The 22462-nt window shown below is 43.5% G+C and overlaps 1 protein-coding gene across 1 annotated transcript in view; it reads left to right on the top strand.

The window, feature by feature from the left end:
• Nucleotides 1-22462, top strand: part of LOC144769151 (transmembrane protease serine 9-like) — a 1211004-nt gene that overhangs the window by 761900 nt on the left and 426642 nt on the right. Inside the window, exon 13 of the mRNA XM_078653156.1 lies at nucleotides 18090-18119. Within this exon, the coding sequence (XP_078509282.1) occupies nucleotides 18090-18119 (30 nt within the window). The remainder of the gene's footprint in view (nucleotides 1-18089; nucleotides 18120-22462) is intronic.

Raw genomic sequence — 22462 nt, 5'->3', positions numbered from 1 at the left:
GATGTTTTTCGCGCCTGCTATCGCGGGTTAACTGCTGCTGTGGGCTGTTAGCATCAACCTGTGAATGGGGCGGTAAATTTATCACGACTTTGGCTGCGATAAAGTGCCGTTAATTCGAGTTTCAAGGAGGCGTAATCATAGGACCAAGGTTTTTCTCATACATCAGAATTGATACATAGATAAATAGATGAAAAAGGGGAGGGCTATCAAGTCTCCCAAGCCTAAGGATTGGCCTAATATAATAAGAAGTCCCATAGTGCTTTATTTTTCTTGCTTTGAGTTCCACACAGATCCATCCTAGATGTCACATACAACGAGGACAACCACTTACAGAGGGGGTACAGCTTCTACCCATCTTTTGCATATCTCCATCCTGGCCAGCTGTATAGCATAGAAAACGTAATATCTAGCATGGCCCGTCATTTCATTGGATATTCCAAAGATTATCAGAATAAGATGTATATGTATTGGGAGGCCTAGAATATCTGCAATGGTAATTCCTACTCTTTCCCAAAACTCTGCTATGGCTGTGCACTCCACAAACATATGTACATCTGAGGCACTCTCCAAATTCTATTTTTTACAACTAACTGGAGGCCCCTTGGACATTTTGGTCAACATTGACGAAGATAAGTAGGCCCTATGAAGGGTGAAGAAATGGTTGCTTCTAAGCCAAGCTGGTTTAACAGTGGCGAACAAGATGTTAAAGGATGTTTGCCACAGATGTTCCCTCTGTTCAATTGGTATAGTAACCCCCCACAAGTCTTCGGCCAATTTAAAATCCCCATCCACTGCCTCCTCAATAGCCCAGTACAGGAAGGAGACCTCCTTCCTCCCTGCCGGTCTTGTAACTAGTTGCTCCTCAAGAATGTTAATCCAAGTTTTGGGACCAACTCTTCTACTGAATATATTTGAATTTTGACAAACCCTCTTCCACCCTGTTGTGTAGTGATCGCCAAGATAGAAGCATGCCCTCATGAGGCAGGTCTCCCCACTCCTTCAACCCAGCTACTACAAGCGGAAGAGCTAGCCTGTTCTTTAGGCAATCTGGTATACCTGAAGAGTCTCACAGGGGGCCCGGCTCGAAAAGTAGTTTAAACCCGTCAGTCTTTTTATGCTAGCCCATGTTCTAGCCATTTCCTGCAAGACTTTTTCTTTGATCTTTTTGAAGAATTTTGGTTCTCCAAATTCAAACAGGAAACTCTCCTGGGATAGACCATCCCCCTTTATCATTGTAGAGAATATGGTCCCCACCCCTGTATTATCCGGAGTTTTTAAAAGCATCCTAGAATGCGACTGTTGGAAGGCCAATGCATAATATTGAAAATCCAGCAGTGCGAGTCCTTCCTTTTCCCTTCCTCGTCTCAGCTCCTTCCAGGAAATCCTGGTAACTCTGTATGCCCAAACAAATCAGTTGATAGCCTGTTGGAACTTAACTATAGCCAGTTTCCCGAAGTGTAATGGAATGCTATTAAAGAGGAAGGTGATTTTTGGGAGCACCACCATCTTCACCAAATTAATCCTCCCAAGAATGGTTAAAGGGAGATGAACCCAGGACTTCATACATTTTTAGCACTCCCTTGAAACATTTTTCTTTTCCTGTTTAGATTTGAGACGCCAGATGGAGGGAGTGGAACTTTTACTCTAGCCACTGTAAACACTTATCCGTGTTTTCGGGACCAAGCCGGCTCTGCATTATTATCGCCTTGCTTTACAATATGCAAGGTGTAGGAAATGTATCCACAAATTTACAGATACAGGACTACCCACAACACTGGCGTCGCTTTATTTCCTATGAGTATACATACAGGCTATTACACGAACTTTAATTTCCTTGACTCACCGTGAACTTGGTTACCTTTCTGGGTTGAAATTATCACCGTAATTGGGCCACTCTTACTTTGGATACAGCAAATATGCCCTGAGGAGTTGTAGAACACTGTTTTTCTACAATGAAACACGTGTCGGCTGGCTGTGTGTAACCTGTACCTGATGACCAATTAAAAGGGAGAACATATACTCCGGAATTTACTACAACTTTGGATGGTTTCTTCAGAAAATGTACTTACACATTGTGTGTTGTTACTTTGAGTGCGCAGGACTTTTGTGAATTTGTATTTGTGTGGCTTGCTTCACACTGATTGAGGGGTTTTTGAGGGTCTACCCTAACCTGACAGCACTATTCCAATACATTGCACCTATTTACTGATAGAACGTGAATACTGCTAGAGCGCCACCACTTCCTGCCCACTAAAACCCGTGTCCTTTTGCAGTACTCCCTTGAAACACTTGCCAAATTGTTCACTTAGATCTTATCAATATCTTGAACTATTCTGAACCCCAGATACCTCATGTCCCGCTTGGTCTGGTGGTGACATTCTGATTAATTCCATGTCATGACCTCAGTTTTCCCTGCATTCATCTCTTAACCAGATGTCTGCCCAAGATCTTTTGCCAGCCTTATAACAGCAGAGAAGGTCCTAGTGAGGTCTGCGGAGAAGACCAAAATATCATCGGTGTACAGGGCCACGTTTCTCTCCCAAACCCCATGCTTAATTGGTAAAATGCTAGCCTTCTCTCTTAACTGCTGAGCAAAAGGCTTAATATATGGGTCAAAGAGGAGGGGAGATAAAGGGCAGCCCTGCCTAGTACCCCTGGTGATCATAAAAGGTCTTTTCAAGTTACCATTAACCAGAAGTCTAGGTGACGCATTTTGGTAAATCAGCTGCATAGCACAGCAAAACTTGTCTCCAGATTACATTTCTCCAAGACTGCAGATAGGTACACCCAATTGACGCTGTTGAAGGCCTTGGTGGCATCTAATGTTATTGCTGCAAGGGGAAGCGAGTAAGTTGTGGCCAGGTCTATTGCACCAATAAGATCATAAGTGGATTGAAATGGAATGGAGTGGAAGTGAATTTATAAAGCGCATGGTTACCCGGGAGCGACCCAGCGCTGTAGAGCAGAGATTACTGTGAGTGAAAAACCGTGTTTAAGGATCCTGGGGGAAGAGGTAAGTTTTGAGGAGCTTCCGAAACTTCAAATAGCTAGGTTTGATTCGGATCTTGAGAGGAAGTGCATTCCACAGAGTCGCTGCATTAATGGAGAACCGACGTCCTCCCGTTCGAGCCCTCTTCACTCTTGGAACATTGACAAGATGCCCAAGGTCAGAGCGGAGTGTCCTGTTGGCCTTGTAAGGGCGCACTAGACTCCTCCAGATAGGGGGTCCTTTGCCCTGTACAGATTTGTGGACAATGCACAGGGATTTAAACTTAATCCTCTCACGTATTGGCAACCAGTGGAGGGATCTCAGAGCAGGTCTGGCTGAGAGCTTTGCAGATGAACCTGTCAACAACCTAGCTGCAGAATTTTGGATCAGTTGAAGTTTGTTAATGGTGGCCTCTGGGGTGCCCAAATAAAGGGCGTTACTGTAATCCAACCTTAAGAGGATTAAACCTTGCATGAGGAGATTTCTAGAGTGAGGAGGTAAGAGGAGGAGGACTTTACGGGCTGAGCGGAGGAGGCCAAAGCATATGCCGGCCGTTTTTTTAGCTTGGATTCTAAAAGAGAGGTCCTGTTTGAGCCAAACCCCGAGACTTTTAATTTAGTTTTTTGGGGTGGGAAAAGTCCCCATACAGACGGGCCAGATGGAGTCAGCTAAGGGTGTCGACTTGTGTCCTAGGAACATAATCTCAGTTTTAGCTCCGTTTAGTCTGAGCAAGGATTTACTCATCCAGGCATGGATTTCTGATAGACAAGATTGAAGATTTCCAGAGCACTAGTCTAATTGGGTGAGCGAGACGACTAATTGTGTGTCGTCCCCGTAGGTGACTAGTTTGATCCCAAAAGGGGCGATTACATCTTCCAGTGGGGACATATACACGTTGAACAGAGTAGGGCTCAACGTGGAGCCCTGCGGTACACCACACTGGAGAGGGATCAGATTAGACCGTGCGTTGCCTTTCCAAACCTGGTAAGTTCTGTTATTTAGAAAAGATGTTAGCCACGACAGGGCTGTGCCTGAGACTCCCAAATTACTGAGGCGCTGGATTAGGATACAGTGGTTAACCATATCAAAGGCTGCACTTAGATCCAGGAGGATCACGACTGCTGACCCTCCTGAATCCAAGATGCGCCTCGCCTCTTTGACAACTGCTATGAGGGCGTTGTCTGTGCCCTGACCTGGGGGGAACCCTGTTTGAGAGCTCCGCAGTAGCTCATTAGTTTCCAGGAAAGATGCCAGTTGCTGGTTCACTATTTTCTTTCTATAATCTTACTGAGTCCCGGCAGTAATGAAATGGGACGAAAGTTGGCCAACTCGGAAGAGTCCAACTGTGGCTTTTTTAATAGTGCTTTTACAATGGCTGTCTTCCAGCCAGGAAGGACGATACCTCGAGAGAGGGAGGCGTTTATTAAGTCGGTGGTCAAAGGGGTGAAGGTAGATGCAATAAGTTTTAGGATGTGCATGAGAGTGGGATCGCTGGGAGATCCACTTTTCATAGATGCCAGGACTTTTTGAAATTCTACCCTGGAGACCAGGGCAAAGGAATCCAGATGAGGGCCAGATGTTTTGAATTTTACTGTCAAGGAAGTCCGCAAGCTGATTGCATTTGGCCCCAGAGGTGTCCGGGACGGGAGGAGGGTTAGGAACTTTCAAGAGTTCCGTCACTATCCGGAAGGTTTCCCTAGAAGAGTTAGAGGAAATTCTAATTTTCTCCTCAAAGAATGCAGCCTGGGCTGTTTTAAGAGACCTTTTATAAGACCTGATAGCTGATCTATATGCGGCCTTGTTGTGACTGGCCCAATCTTTCCTCCATGCACGTTCTAGTTTTTTACATCCTTTCCTCTGGTCTCCAAGTTTGGGCATGTACCACGGAGATTTAAAAGCTCTACTTTTCTTTTCAACTCTTTTTCTAGGAAGGACAAAGTCAAGTGAGCTCTCAAGCCAGTTCGCTAGATTTTTGTCGGCTACCAAAGGGTCAGGGTTGTGTACCAGAGCAGTCTGCTCCAGTCTGTGCGGCCAATTCTCAAGAGAGAGCTTTGACCTGACTATTTCTAGCGTGCGTATGACCGGGGCTTGACATGAAACTATACTGGTTTGCTATGAAAACGGGACCAGGAAATGATCGGACCAGGGGAGGGGAAGAGGGGACCTGGATTCCAGGAGCGGAATGTTGGAAAATATGGGGTCCAGAAGGTGTCCTTTGATGTGAGTGGCATCTGAGTTTTTAAGCAACAGGTCATAGGATTTTAGGTCGAGCTGTAGTTCAGCCGCCACTTTATCTTGGGGGTCATTGAAGTGGAGATTTAAGTCTCCCAAAAACATAAAATTGGGCGCAGTGGTGGCTGAGGAAATAACTGTTTCTAATAGCAAGCTGCCGAAATGCCCTGGACTGCCCGGAGGGCGGAACACCAGGAGACCTGAAATGGACCTGGTGGGGGAGATTTGAACGAAGAAGTGGGAGCTCTCACAGTCGTATATCCCACTATCAGCCATCCTGCAGGTGTAGTGGTTTCTATACATAATGGCTATTCCACCCGGTTTGCCGTTGGGCCTATTCTGGGAATGGATGAGGTATCCCTGAGGGAGCGCGCTGACTATGTCAGAGTCCGAATTCGATGACATCCATGTCTCTGTTAAAAACAGTATATCGAGTTTATGATCCTGGATTAATAAATTAGTCTCTAGGGAATGTTTCGGCAGTGACCTACAATTAAGTAGGGCCATGCGTAAATGATTCGTGGCTTGTTCGGCGGATTTTTTTTTATCAGGTATAGGGTGGATCCAGTGGCAACAGTGGGTATATGGGCCGCCTGATCTGTGCATCCCGTGGCATGCAGACTTTTTCTCCGTTCTTAAATGAAGGAGGGCTTCGCGCGAGTAAGTAATGGGGCCAATAGGAAGGACGTCCAGGGTTTCTGGCCCTGGGCCCGGACTGGCGTGGACGGCGCGCCATCGGCGCGCCCGCTGTGCCCGACTGCTGCGAGGGCAGGAAGCGTTGTTCATTTTGTAGTGGTGGGCCAAACTCGCCCGCAGCACTAGCCCGTCGACCTCGAACTCCTCCCAAGATGGCGCCCGTGGATATGCGCCGGGGTGTCAGAGCCCGCACCCAGAGAGAGCCCAAAATTGGCCCCTGGAAGCGAGGATGAGCCCCTGGGGAGTGCGAGTGAGGTGAGTGGTAAACCGGTGTAAATTTTTTAAAAACTGAAAGTTGCACAAACAGTGCGTGAATTAAACATTTCAGAAGCAGAACACAGAGCAATATATTCAATAAATTTAAGAGAAAGGATACCCTAACTCCCGGCTTCCGCCTCAGGAGTCTCTGACTCTAAGGATGAACGCTTGCAAGGCTGGGTCCTATCTGTAGTGGTGGGCCAAAATCGCCCGCAGCACTAGCCCGCTGACCTCGAACTCCTCCCAAAGATGGCGCCCGTGGATATGCGCCGCGGTGTCAGAGCCCGCGCCCAGAGAGAGTCCAAAATCGACCCCAGGAAGCGAGGATGAGCCCTTGGGGAGTGCGAGTGAGGTGAGTGGTGAACCGGTGTAAATTTAAAAAAAAACAGAAAGTTGCACAAACAGTGCGTGAATTAAAAATTTCAGAAGCAGAACACAGAGCAATATATTCAATACATTTAAGAGAAAGGATACCCTAACTCCCGGCTTCCGCCTCAGGAGTCTCTGACTCTAAGGATGTAAGGTCAGATATGTTCCTACCTTTAACAAAACCCTTTTGATTGGTGTGAAGCATATCGCCCGCGACCGAGCCTAACCTGCCTGCCAGAATCCTGGCAAATATTTCATAATCTGCATTCAGCAGCGAGATCGGCCTATAAGACCCACAACAGGCTGGGTTATTCCCCAGTTTCAGGAACAAGGGGATGGTGGCCTCTCCCCATGAGCCTGGAATCCTCACACCTTTGGATAAGATCTCATTAAAGAGCTGTGCCAAGATGGTAATTACCACCTCTTCCAAGTATCTATAATGCTCTATTGGCAGCCTATCTGGGCCAGCAGCTTTCACAGGTTTACAGGCAAGAATAGTCTTTCTCACCTCTTCCTGAGAGATGTACCGCTCTAGATCGTCTTGCTGATTTAAATTCAGGGGGTAAGCATACTCCCATGCAGCCACTCCATGGCCACGGTTTTGTCCACTGCACTATCTTCCTGGTACAGATCTGAAAGAAATAAAAAAAAAGTGTTCCCTATCTCCTTGTCTGTGGACGGAGCAGTAGCCCCACCCATGTTGTCGATTTGTTTGAGCAGATTGTGCAACCTGTCAGACTTAGCTTTCCATGCCAGGAGCTTGCCTGCACCTTGTCCATACTCAAAATAGGCAAGATTACTGGCCTCCCGTCTACGTGTAACCCTAGACTGAAGGATGGTATCTAAATGATCTTTTAAACTTCTTAATTTAACCAAATTTTCCTGCAGTTTTCAGAACCAGTCTCCCTATTTAGGCCCAACTCTGCTACCTTCAACTCTGCCTCCTTGTGAGCCACCTCTTCTCTATATTGTATGTTCCTGAAACAAACCCTACTCGTGATCATGCCCCTTAAAAAGGCCGTTAGGGAATCCCAAACCACGAAGTTGCAGCCGAGCCTATGTTTATACCCAAAAAACCCTCAGTCTCCTGAGATAAATATTTTATCTCCTCACCATCAAGAAGTAGAGTTCGATCGAACGTTCAGACATTAGGATGCTGACTATCTGACAGGACAAGATCCAACTAGACCCCTGTATGATCGGACAGATGGGGTGTTAAATAACCAATGTCCTTAATCTTACCTCTCAAGCTGTGACTAACCAAAATGTAGTCAATTCTTGTATTGTGGCCACATTTACTATTGTAGTATGAGACTCCCAGCTGAGAAACCGATCTGTCTCTCCAAACATCACAGAGTCCAGTATGTGCCATCATAGACTGGAGGTACACCCGGGATCTAGAGGGCACCTTAGCTCTACTTCTTGTCGATCTATCCAATTTCGGGTTCAAGACTATGTTAAAATTCCCAGCCATGATCACATGGTCTGGGTAATCCAGGAGACTCGAAAAAATAGTTTTAAGAGAGAAGGGGTCATCCTCGTTTAGACTGTAATAGCCCACCAAGGTAAGTGGATAACCAGAGATAATAACCTTCAAAATTACCCACCTGCCACATGGGTAAACCAGAGAATCTAAAATGTGGGCTTTTGCTTGCTTCTTAATTAATATAGCGATGCACCTTATATAGGCCCTCTGATTGGTTTTCACTCGCAGGCCATTACCATTCCAGGACAAAAAAAGGATTGTTTTTATGAGGGTTTAGAGGTCTACATAAGAAGCATGAGTCCACCAGGTTGCAAAAAAGAGTCAACACTAGACCAATCGTAACACAACTAGGACACTCAGAACAAACATTAAGGTGAATGAGGAAATTGTTTTGTTTTTTACCCCTATGCCCCCCACCCCGTGCACCCAACCCCCCTCCCGGGAAACCCCTTCCCCCCTTTGCCTGGACAGATAGAGTTCAGTTTCTGCACACCGTGACCGCTCGCCACGTCCCTTGTAATAAAAAAAAGAAGCAGAGAAGAAGCTAGAGCCCAAGCCTAAACTTCCATTGACTCAGTGTCCCAAAGTAGACCCTATGTGATGACTTTGTAATGACCTCTGTGGTGCTATTCTAGAAACCAAAAATAAACATAAAGGAAGATAGGAATATATATTTAGAAGTCCTACTAGCGAAGTCTGCCCTATTGTTCTTTATAAGTGGATACCATGGATGGATGCCACTCCCCCAGGGATAGCCCTGCCTGCTATATTTAGCCCTTCCCCAGACTTTCTAGTAAGTCATCTGCTTCTTGCACCGATCTTACATCATGCATTTTATTATGATGCATAACTTTCAAAGTTGCTGACAATTTAAGTTGAGCCACAGCACCGAGCTTTTTAAAATCGTCCAACTTCCTGCCCAACTCCCACTGCCTGTCGAGGGTTACTCGGGCCAGACCTGAGCGTATTTCAAATCAAAAAGTCTCTGGCCTTCAATGATTTCCCCTTTAAGGCCATATTGAGGATCTTTTCTTTCAAGGAATAGGTATGGAAGTTAATAAGAATTTTCCTGGGCTATGTTCTGTTGTTGTTCCTTCTAAAATGGCCTCTATCAACCCTCTGGATGTTCTTCTTCAAATCTTCTTCTGATTCTTCCATCTGCAAAGATTCTTTTAAAAGTGAAATCATACAAGATTTGAGATTGTCCCACTGGCTTCTCTCCGGGACATTCAAAATACGCAGTTTGCTTCTTCGGGAGTTGTTCTCCAACAACTCAAGCCTATCTTGAAGATCCGACTCCTCCTTCTTGAGAATCAGTATGTCAACTTTGGCTGCTCCAAGGTCATCCTTCAATTCTCCCACTGTGTTCTCCAAGGTGTCTGTTCTAGTATTTATGAGGTCTATTTTCTTCTCCAATGTCTCTCAAAAGTTCCTAATCTCTCTTTGATCAGCTTCAGATACTGAGAACCCCCTTTTGATATCCTCCGAGAGGGCGGAAAAGAGAGCCTCCAGAGAAGCTACTGAAGGCCCCCTTATTTCGTGTTCCTTGGAGCCTTTATCCACCTCAGCGTCATGCCTGACTTCCAACCCCAGAGATGCCAAGACCTTCTGCCCTTCCGTATCTTGTCTTTTATTTGGGGCTTCTTTTAAGCTACTTTCAGAAGTTAGAGTTGGAGTTGATACTATAGGCAGGGGACATCCGTAGGCCTCCATCCCCTCCATGATGGGATGTGATACAGGCAGGCCTACTGACCTCCTTCTAATGACTTTACCTTACTTAACAATGTCTAGTACAGGTGGTTGTACTTTGATATATGACCTCAATGAGGGGGTAATCCTAACTTTGACATCCAGAGGATTACTTTTTGCCCTCCCTGCCTTGATGCTCCTACCTTTGACCTCACACCGCTGGAAGGAAGAGCAGCTACTGTCTGTGTCTACACTGGTGGCACTACCTTTCCCCTGATTCTTCCCAGTGTCAAATTTCTCCTTGGGGCTGCTTAGTACTTTTACCATTTCATTTTGATTTTACTAGCCCCTGAGTGGCCCCTCCAAGTCTCATGTGAACAAAAGGAGAAAAATCTTGGCGGGTTTCCACGATATAAAGCAAAGACTTTCAAGTCTTCTACAATGGAAAGTGATTTATTGGAGATAGTTAAGAATATAAAGTAACGATTCCCATATGAAAAGTATCTATTGACACTGGACTTTTAAAGGGTAATGAAAGGCCAAAAATGGAGATGGCTCAGCAACTGAAGTCGCCCATCGCCATTTGGAAATGCCTAAGGGGCATTGAAAATGGGGCAATAAAATATAGAGGTATGACGTTCTAAATTTGATCAGGGGTCTCATTGGGAGATTTCTCCATTACAGGCTGCATTGTCCATCCATTTGAATATTTTTTTGGGCATATTTATCCATAAAAAATAGCACTTTTACAAACAATTAAAATATGATTTATCCCAGTGGTTTCACCATAAGATGAAATAATACACAGTCAAAACCTACTAAAATATATAATAGGGGACTCATGTATAAGAACTCTTAGTTCTTCACCAAAGCAGCAAGAAGTTGCTTATACATTAGCTATACATTTGTACAAAATCTCGCCCAGTCCACAGATCATAGATGAGATTGAATTTCTACCATGTATTCGTTTCAACCTATGCCATTTCGTTTAATGACTTCTGTATTGCAATTAAAAATCTTCCTATTGCACATGCCACATTTAAAAATCTCATATTTGTCAATAAGCTAAGTGCTTGGTCCCTACTGAAACTTTTATAGACAGTAAAATAGCTTTTAAAAATGTTTCTGTTCTTTTAAAAACTACACACAGTCCAACAAAATATGTTGACTACTGTATTTAATTGTAGGCCACAGGAGCACAGACCTTGGTCATTCGACATAAGTCATTTTATCTTCCTATTGATGATACATGAGTTCAGGCCAACTCTAAATTTTAATATTGCATTTTTTAGCTTTGGGTTAGGCATAGCTTCTATATAGGGGAAGATATGATCATTGACCCATACGTTTATCAGAAACCGGGCCGAAGATTTGCTCTTCAAGTAATATAAATCTTCTTCTCTCGCCCTTGCATTAACAATGGCCCGTAACTACCTCTTAGGGATCTGCTGCCCTGATTTCCATTGGTCTCGCTCTATGGTAAGTTTAACACATAACTTATCTAGTTTATTCCTTGTTAAGACCGCCCAGATAAGATCACTAGTCTATATTTCTTTCTTACAAAGATATGGTATTTTGGGGGGGCCTTCTCCATTCATTCTTTTCCAGAAGTTAAATGTCGCTTGCATTCCCGATAGTTCTAGGCTGTGAGGTGACATTCTACTTGCACGGCCTGTAACATAGTTGTCGATAGGAGAGCGAGAATCTGCTTCAAACATTTCCCCTCCTCTAAGTTCCAATCGGATTTACCTTGCAAGAATAAAACCTCAACACCATACAGAAATTGTGGTTGGACCGATGCATTTAAAGCCAATAGTAGTGGTCGCAGCGATGGGACTCCATACCTCTGTTTAAATTGTTTAAGGCCCCAGACTGTAGAAAGGGACCTCACTTTTACTACCTGTATGTAGTCTTTCCAATTTAGTTTACTATCAAACCACATGCCTAAATATGTATATTTATCTACTACTTCAATTCTAACATCCCCAAATCTCTAGTAGAAGGAGCTTTTTCTTTTTCCAAATAAAATGATTTTGGTATTTTCTAAATTAACAGTGAGGCTTTTCTTTTTAAGTGTATTCAAAAAAGGTATCCAGTTTTTTTTGTAAGCCTAACTCTGTCATGTATGTTATAACTAAATCATCCATGTATAGCAGACATGATATATGGGTTCCCCTCATCTTAGGACTTAAACCACCTGCTTTGCTCAAAGTAATTCATACAGTGTGGGGCGACATCACGCCCCAATCCCAGTTGCACAGCGAAGTACTCTGATGTACCACTATTATTCTTTTGTCCATTTTTATATATTTAATCCATACTTGTTCAAATGTGTTAACCGCTTTTCCATCTCAGTCCACATGCGAGGTCATGCCTTTTCAAAAAGCTTCAACTATTCAAGATGTTCCCATCCGGACCTCCTTGAAGAATGCAGCAAAAACGCATGATGTATCTTTAAGCAGTGTGCATTTATTTCAACCCAATGCATTTCGGGCTTAATTAGCCCTTCTTCGGGGGTAACTGCAAATGTCAATGTGAAAAAAACGATCATTATTACATAGTTCTTCGCGTAACATGTCTCCAAACTCTTATACCCCAAATTATGAAAATTGTAAAAATTAATTAAACAACAAGGATTAACTGTTTCACACCCTATCCCACTCTTTATATATTTATACACAAACCATTCTTTACATAACTTTCCCTAATGAATAAAACCCTGTTGTGCCATTTTTAAATAAACCACACCCCGTGCTTTATTAACTGCCGCTTTTAACTACTCACAAAACACACCTCTTTCCTCCAATCACTCTTATCACCCCCAGCGTAATCGTTCATACTTCCCTTTTCACACTAACCTTTCTCCCATCGCACACGCCCCAATACAGCCCTCTCTTGTTTTCCCATTCTCTATTGACTGCAACTAGCCTTCAAACCACTTCTAATCACTAGCATTTCATCTCTCATTAACAGTCGCGCTCTATGACACACTTCTCATTCATTCTCCCAATCATGCTTTTTTCCTTTCTCACCCGCCACCCACTTTCAAACACCTGCTAACCTGAAATACTCACATCACATACCTGCAAACACTGCGTCCTTCTCTTAACTCGACATACTCTTTCAAAAGATTACTTTCTTCCTCACATGACCTCCTATTTAAATCACTCGTTCTCAACCACTCCGCTCCTTCCTGCCTGTAAACTAATCAGTTCACCTGACGCTCCCACCTCTCACGTAACTTCCATCACCTCACAAACTACAACTCCCATAATCCTCTCTCATTCCATAAACACGTGGTGACACAGAGTAATTAAAATGCCTCAACTTGTATATAAACATTTTAAATTGTTTGGTCACATGTAAAAAAAAATATATATATTAATCTTAACAGCTCTTAGTGGTAACCGTCATGGTATTAACATTGACAAGATGACACACATTCTTAAATTCTCGATGTTCCCCTTGCCTGTGAACATCAGTGTCAGTTTGCACGCAGACTTGGATTAACGCCAAAATAGACAGTCATATTGAGTTAAGGAAGGTGTGCATTCCGTCACTCCTTTGTGTCAGTTGCTCAAAGTAATTGGCAGGTAAGATCAAACCGAAGAAAGTAACAACGGGGCTAAAACAGAGCCCCGTTTCAGTCCATTCATTATCTGAATCTTCTTAGAAAATGTCCCAAGATCATCCAGGATTACTCTAGCCCAATTCTTTGAATGCATTTCCTGGATTGGTGAAAGAACTTCTTCGTTGATTCCGAGCTTTACCAACATACTCCACAATGTACTACAATCTACCAAGTCAAATGCGGTTCGGAAATCAACAAAACAGCAAAATAAGCTGCCGCACACTTCTATTGCCTTTCTTGCCAATGGCCATAAACTAAGGCAGTGATCAACAGTCAAGTGCCCTTCTTTGAACCCCCCTTGCTCTATTGGTATCAGGTCATGCTGTTCTGCCCAGGCTTTCACTACCCCTAGCAATATTTTGGAGAAGACCTCCCCCCCCACATCCAATAAGCTTATGAGACGATAATTCTGGGACAACATAGCATCCTCCTTTTCAGGTCTCGCCTCCGCAGTGCACATGCGCTGCATAGGAGGCCTTTAGCCGTCGTTCAGCTCTTTCTCGAAGCACACACTTATTTTTGTATTCCAATTTTGCCACTCGAAGGCTCTCCATTGTCTCATTATCTGGTTTTCTCCTTAAGTGTCTTTTCCATTTCCGTACCCTAAGTTTCAAATTTCTACACTCATTCTTAAACCAACCCTTTATACTTCCATTTTTGATATGGGCGGGCCATTTTTTTACTTTTATTTTTAGGCAATTTACCACCTGCTCGATTGTCTGCTTGTACCATGTTAAAGTCTTTCCTTTTTGCGGTAAGTTACCAACAACTGTATAATCAATAAACAAATTATTAACCAATTGCAGGCTTTCCTCAGTTATAAGGGTGGTTATACGTCTAGGGTATTCAATCTGTAAGGAGATCACTCTTTCTCTTTCCGATTCCTGTTCCATCTTATTGAACAATTCTAAAGGCCAATGGTCACTGCCCTCACGCTGCAATATCTCAAATTGCTCAACATCCTTAAAGTGCCACGCATTAATGAAAGCATAATCAATTGAGCAATTCTGATTCCCTATACGAAAAGTCTTCTTTGCTGGACGATCCAAATTCGTCACCACATTGGCACAGAATAACCATATTGATCCAAGGAATTGTACCAAATATTTATCTCGTGTGACACTACCTACTCCACCAAATTTTGCATGAGGAATATGTGAGATAGCTAAAATTTCCTTAAACGGTTTATCACTAAGGGATGGTTCTAGTTTATGGTTAAAATCTCCTAAAATCATTTTCAAATATGCTGCTTTTGTTATACAAATAGATTCCAAATGTTTCTCTAACAAGTACAGCTGTACTTCATAATCTGTTGTTACACCCGGCTGAATATATAACTTTAGCACAATAATTTGTCTTTTTGCCCAGATTCCACAATAGAGTTCTACCTGACAAGCTAGTAACCACCTACATTTCACATTTAACTTAATTATTGTGATTCTTTTTTTACTGATACCAGTGTAATTAAGCCCCCTAAGGGTCGGCCTAAATTCATTCGTGCTGCCTCATTGGTTACTATTAAAAAAACATCTATTGGAACGGGTACCTCCCACAACCAGGACTCCTGCAGGCACAATATGTCGTAATTACCCAACATTTCTCTAAAAGTGACTTGTGCTAGCTGTCTCTTGTATCCCCCAATACTCCAAGAAAGAGTCTGTAGGCTGTGCGAGTACCCTGAGCCCTAGTCCAATTCACTCAACACATCGACATATTGTCCTCCCAACTATTTGAGTATTCACCTAGGAGGTCATGTTGGTTACTCAACATTGGCTCATATGCAGTATTTGCTATTATAACTTTTAGCCCTCCTTGAACTTTATCTGTGCATTTTCTTCTATTGTGGGCACCTAATGCTTCATACTGTACTTGCTCCCGGCATAGTCCTGCATGGTGAACAAGTGTCACAGAGCTCCGGGAATTGTTCCATTCTTTCTCAAGTTCATTGATCTGCACAAATTTTATGCCCTCCTTTTCTAGGTCTCTCTCTGCCTTTACCACCGACTATTTTACAAATTCAGAATAGAAAAGCACCTTAGTTACCTTGTTTCCTTCTAAACTTGTTACAAAGCCCATTTGTACACACTTTTCAGTTTGGAACACTAATGATGTTGTCGACTACTATATAGATTGTGCATGTTTAAGACGAGTAATGGATTTTATATGTGGTAATAAGGGTCGATAGAGGTGAGCATCACAAGAAGATCATTGTATTCCAGTAAAAAGCACATAACGTTGGATTACTGCAGGTAATTTATCAGTTAGGCAAAATGAGGGATGACAATTGAAATTTCCCTTTAATGTGGCAGAAATTGTGGATGTGTGATAGAGGAAATGCCAAAGGGATACTACTCTGAACTTGAAAAGCGGGTGCCATAGTGATTTTTTAATTAACAGAATGGCATTAATATGTCAGACTTTTTTTATTAAATGGATATACTAATAAGGTGGCAGAGAGTGGATGTAGATGTCTATGCACACATTGGTTTACATATGAATGAAAGTCGAAGAACACGTGTGTACTGGCAGGGGGGCACTCAGCACTGGTACCCATGCCACAGAAGGAGTAAGATGCACTATGGGACACTAATAGCAGACTATCTGCTTAGTATTTATGAAAAGTGTTAAACGCAATTTGCTCATAACAAATGTCATAAAATACTGACAATACGTTGGGTCTTATTTACTGGCCCCTGTGCTGCCGGAGCATCACTTTTTGTGACGCTCTGGTGATGGAGATTACAAACAAATATCTGAGGACACGCAAAGCCGCTATGCATGGCTTTGAATGGCCTCAAAGATATGGAGTATGGCGAGGCACGCAAATCGCTGCTTTGTCTTACTCTGCACTTGGGAGGCATTTCATGGGCATTGCGGTTCATTTTCCCATGCAACACTCATGGATTTTGACACTTAAACCTGGGGAAGCGTCAAATCCCTACGAGGACAAATATCTTTAAATATCCTTGTTGTTTCCTCTTTCTATGCGTGGTGCAATGTGCAGCACACATAGAAAGAGGAAAACACTTCTTAGGATTGTTTATGTGCAGGAAGATGCCCCTTTCTGCACAAAAACAATCCTGCCAACAACACAGGCACCCTTGTACTATGGTACAAGGATGCCTGCATTGGTGCTAGGCAGCCGAAAGTACATCAGCACAGGGAGAAAGGGCAGGAATGCATCGTATTGCATAAATACGGTGCATTCCTTCCCTGACCAAATTCCAGTAAACAACGGTCTAAGAACTTCCCAACACTGCAGCGATACATTCCTGGGCCAACCTCCCTCCACATGAAGAGCTAGTGCAGGCTCATGCGTTAGTTTGGGCCCAAACTGGAACTGATGTACTGGCTGTGATCACTTGGCCCCCTTGCCTTTTGCCCTCATACTACCTACAGAGCCAGGAGTCTAAATGCCGAGAGGGAGCATAATTCCGGTCAGCTCTCCCTAAGGTGCACAGATCAAAAGGATATGATTTCAGTTTCTGTAAAACTAGGGGACATATTTATGAGCCCCTTGCACTGCAGAAGTGTCACTTTTTGTGATGCTCTGGTGGCGCAGATTTCAAAATCATAATCATGAAGACACGCAAATCCACTTTGCATGGCTTTAAATTGCCTCATAGAAATGAAGTAGGGCAAGGGAGCTCAAATAGCTGCATTGCCTTACTCTGCATCAAAATTTACCGGGGCAGAATTGCTTTGTTAATTGTAAATTGGTTTTCTCCTCGTAATTCTGATATCTGAGGTGAGGATGTTCTTATCACACATATAGGAATTGAGCAACTCCTAAAGAGGAATTAGGTCTCTATCACTAGGCCTGATGCCCTGATAATAGTTTGTACTTTAAAATTCTATCTTGGACTGATGACATATTCAATCTGAATGTTATTGTCAGTCATATTTTTAAATAGGTGTATACAGTCTGAGCTCATAAACTTTTAAATCAACTATTTCAATGTCATGTTTCCATGGATATTTGTTTTGTGATAGATTCATAATGCTGCGTAAGCAATAAAACCTTTTCCTTGTGGTAATGTGGTTGATGCTCTTATAAAGTATATAGTATAGGTGTATTGTATAACGGGAAACATCCATTACAAGACAGTCATTACAACGACCTACCTTTACAATGCAACTGTTCCAACGCAACTGCCTTTTACATCACATGCCATTACAATGCATGTCATTACACTGCATGTCACTACAACGCATGCCATTACAACGTATGCCATTACAATGCATTATAAGGTAAGTAATGGAGATTTTTTTAGTATTAGGTTGGATATGGGTTTTGGGGTACATGGGAATAGTAATTTTTACCACTACACTATCCAACACTTTCCCTACTGTTTCACTCACTGGAGTTGGAATAGTAATGTTTACCCTTACACTATCCAGCACTTTCCAAACTGTTGCAGTAATTGTAGTGGGTATAGTCATTTGTACCCTTACACTATCCAGCACTTACCCTACTGTTACCTTACAAGCAGTATAAGTTGTTATGGCATGCGTTGGAATGGAATGATTTGTAATGGTAGTTTTAAAAATGTGCTGTAATGGCATGCCTTGTAAAATCATGCAATGTAATGGTAGTTGCGATGTTAAGACTGCATTGTAAAAGTGTGCGTTGTAAATGCATGCGTTGTAACGTCATATATTCTGTATAACTGTTCTCTCATTTTGAAGTTCATATATTTGGTACATTTCCTAATATAATATTGTTTTCCATCCAACAGGTTATTCTGTGAATACAATTCCACCTGGAGGTAACTATATGACATCTCTCCTTTATACTGAATTCTTTTGACACTGTGCAGGGTTGTTTGGTCTAAATTTAAAACTGGTGATGATTATATGGTAGAACAGTGTATATTATAGCTGTACCTGTACCAAAGTGTTTACATATCTGCTTATTAAAGGGTTGTCACAGTTAAATGTTACACTCACAAGGATAACAAAAGCTATTTAATAAGATTCTCCCTGTTCTTTCCACTTAACCCCATCCCTAAAAACTATATCCAATTGCTGAATTAATCAGTCTCTCATGTCAAATGTATTGTCCACGCATTAAAGTCCGCCCCATTATGTCTGGTAGTTGTCTGTCCCCCGTGGCCTGTGGAGGCTGTGGTATCTGCACTATTTGCATGATTACCCAGTGTTATGCCGTGGGGTTTTGTAAGAGGTGTTCCTGGGGTTGTTGCAGTTTATGAGGGCTAATGAGGCCAAAGTAAATTCACCCTCGGTGGATGCTAGGTTTCCATTTTTTTGGTGTTCATGGTAGCATTTCATCATCTTTTCTCTGATGTTTGAATGTTTGTGAAGTACAAATATCCAGCCACAGTTGTTATATTCTTATGTTTATTGCCTTCCACAGCAACAAAGGCAACAAAGCGGTACAAAAGGGGGGTGGTGATGGACAGAGCATCTGAGCCAATAAAACACTCACACCCAGTCAACAGATCTGGGTTTAATCCATCACCGTTCTTTAGCCCACTCTGCCACCCCAGTTCAGACATGGCAATATGCAAATCAGTCTGACCCTGTGCCTCATGGGAATGAATCCAGTGGCACGTCTGAGCATACCCTGCCAACTTATGGCGAACAAAGCAGTAAAAAAGGGGGTGGTGATGGACGGAGCATCTGAACCAATCAAACACTCACACCCAGTCAACAGATCTGGGTTTAATCCATCACCGTTCTTTAGCTTTACTGGCATTCTTATTTACCGCCCTCCTGGATCAACCAAACATTTTCAAATAGCTCTCCCTTCTGCCGTGGCAGAACTGGTTACATCCCCTTCAAACTTCACGCTACTTGGCGATTTTAATGTCCATTTTGATAACACCTCGGACACCACCGCCACAGAGATGATAGCAAGTCTGGCTGCAGTTCAAGTGGAGCAACTTGTTCCATCTCTAACACATGTCAAAGGTCACCTCTTAGACCCAGTATTTAGTAACTGTGAACATCTCAAAGTGGGCACTATTAGTCGCCTCCCCTGGACAGATCATTTCCTGATCCCTTTTACCTGGACCACATATAAATCACCACCTCTCATCTCTATCCCGCGTAAAACGCGAAACTGGTCTAAACTCCGCATAGATAATTAGACCAATATTCTTACTACTACCAGACCCTCACCCCTCTGTGACCCTCTCTTTATTATAATCAATACAATGACTGGATCACAAACTCTTTGGACTCCATACTCCCCCTTCGTACCTCTGGCTCAAAAAGGCAGCAAAAAACAGCGCCCTGGTATTCAGAGGAGCTCAGGGATAAAAAACGTCTATGCAAGAGATTGGAAAGAAAGTGGCGCATGAGCTACGCCACTACGGACAAACCCATTTACAGGGAAGCCATTAGGACTTACAAATCTGAAATAAAATCTAGGCAATTGGCCTACTATAATGAGAAAATAATGTCGGCCAAGTCCAAGCCCAAGCCTAAAGAGATATATAAGATAGTAAAAACTCTGACTAGGCTTCCACCTCCCTCTGCAGTTAATTACAACCCACTGTCCCGATGTAATGATTTGGCTAAGTTCTTTTTTCATAAAGTAAACACAATCTATCTTTCCTTCCCGGATCCAGCTGTAGAACCCCCACTCAAAGATCTGACTCGGCCACGGAAACAGAGGACTCTCATCAAAACAACTTAGTTCACTTCCTTATGCTGAATTCTGAAACACTCGAGCTCTTAATACATCAAATAAAATCTGGCTCCCCATGTGACCCTGCTCCTCCGAGCACGCTGGTCCTAGCCGATAAAGCTATTCTTCCCACACTTATGGATTTGTTGAACTCTTCCATAATGACTGGGACGGTACCACCGGCCTGGAAGCACGCCATGGTACGGGCATTGCTGAAGAAACCCGCTCTTGAGCCTGGCAACCCTAACAGCTACCGTCCGATCTCACTGCTCCCCTGGGTAAGCAAGATCCTCGAGAAACACATTAACATCTTTCTAACTAAGTTTCTCGACTGTAACCACCTGCTTGATGTTTCCCAGACAGGTTTCCGCCCCAAACACGGTACGGAGACTGCTTTGTTGGCCGTGACAGAGGAAGCTAGGCGGATCTTGGATCAGGGAGGATCAGTGGCAGTGATCCTCCTTGATCTGAGCGCCGCCTTTGATAAGGTAAACCATAAAATCCTTCTACGCCGTCTTTTTGACCTAGGAATATCAGGAGAAGCCTTGGCCTGATTCAAGTCCTTTTTAAGTGACCGAACCTCGAGGTCTTTGAAGGCGCATCTGTCTCCACAAGCAAGCCTCTGGGCTGTGGGGTGCCGCAGGGCTCTTCATTGAGCCCTACGCTTTTCAATGCATACATGAGACCGCTGGCTGGGATTGTCCGTCCGCATGGTATTAACATCATTACCTATGCGGATGACACTCAGCTAGTGGTCTCCCTTGTGCAAAAGAACGGCCTTCAACCACAGACCAGTTTAACTACATGCTTGGAACAGGTCAAAAGATGGATTACGAAGTCCTGTTTGAAGCTCAATGACGGAAAAACTGAGCTTATGCTCCTTGGCCCATCAGCCCCCTCCACCTTGGAGCTGTTATGGCCCATGAGCATGGGCGCACCTCCCACTCCCAAAGACAACATAAAAAGTCTTGGAGTGTGGCTGGACAAATCATTGACCTTCAATACACAGGCAACTAATTGTCAGTGACCTGCTTTGGCCTCATTAAGATGATGAAAAGAATTCTCCCACTTCTTCCCTTTGAGGCCAAGCAGATAGTTATACAAGGCCTAATTCAATCTCGCCTTGATTTTAGCAATGCCCTGTACCTTGGGGTGCCTGAGTACAGTCTGCAAAAACTTTAGCGGATTCAGAATTGTGCAGCCCGCACATTGCTTGGAATTCCACGTAGAATCTCGATAAAGTCTGGGATGAGAGCTCTGCATTGGCTCCCTGTTAGGGAGAGAGTCAAGTTTAAATCTATGTGCATTGCCCACCAAGCATATTGGAAATCTGGCCCAGAAATCAGTCACTCCTTGATCTCTCCCTACCAACCCATTAAACAACTCCGCTCATCACACGCCTTTCTGGCGAAGGTCCCCAGGATTCGCTGGAGCTAGAGCGGGAGGCCGATCTTTTACCTACAATGCTTCTAAATTATGGAACACACTCCCCCTTCATCTGAGAACCAATTCCAACCTGTTGAGCTTTCGTAAACAGCTCAAGACGTTTCTCTTTAACTAACTAGACTAATCTTTGGACCGACTCTCTGGAAGGCATTGCTCTAGTCCCAGCGCCTGGATGCCTCAGGGCAGCTGTAGCGCTTAACAAAACCCCTTTTCATTTCATTTCATTTCATTTCATTTTCACTTTGCCACTGGATTCAAGCAAGCCGGGCTGAAGACAGCTGAACTGCCAGAAACTGGTCCTCGGAAGCTTGTTTCCGGTCCAGGGAAGGCATGGCTTGGCAGTTCGGGCTGGACTGTTTCCATGAGGCACAGGGTCAGACTGATTTGCATATTGCCATGTCTGAACTGGGGTGGCAGAGTGGGCTAAAGAACGGTGATGGATTAAACCCAGATCTGTTGACTGGGTGTGAGTGTTTGATTGGATCAGATGCCCCGTCCATCACCACCCCCTTTTGTACCGCTTTCCACAGCTGGTCAGCATACATTTTTTTTAAACAGATTTTATTGGCGTTTGGCTCATATAACATGTACTCAAGCAGTTCATATATCTAACATCCGTTCAAATGTGTACATTACATTAATCTTCCTCTTTTCCTGTCGAATATCTCTTCAAAGTAAATTCTTCAACATGTTCAACCGGTTACAACTCCCAATCCCCCCCTCTCTCCCTCCCCCTATGCAAGTTGCTTAATTTCAGTTGTATGTGTCAGCAGTGTGTTGTTTTTTTCCGTCTGTCTGCGCTATCTTTGCCTGGGGTGGTGCGTGGCAAGTGGCAGGGGGGGCGAATCACTTAGCTCTCCCCATATCTTGTTTTTTTTTTCTGTCCCTTGTGTCCCTATCCCATTGTTCTTGTCCTGTGGTGGTGAATTCGGCGGGTCATCCGTAGTTTTATCTAGGTTTGGTGTTCACAGATCATCCACTAGGCTCCCCCAGACTCTTGCTATTTCTAGG

This window comes from Lissotriton helveticus, chromosome 7 (assembly GCF_964261635.1).
Source record: "Lissotriton helveticus chromosome 7, aLisHel1.1, whole genome shotgun sequence".
NCBI classification, from domain to species: Eukaryota; Metazoa; Chordata; class Amphibia; order Caudata; family Salamandridae; genus Lissotriton; species Lissotriton helveticus.
Note: the sequence above shows the minus strand (reverse complement) of the source record. Positions and strands in the feature narration are given on the sequence as shown.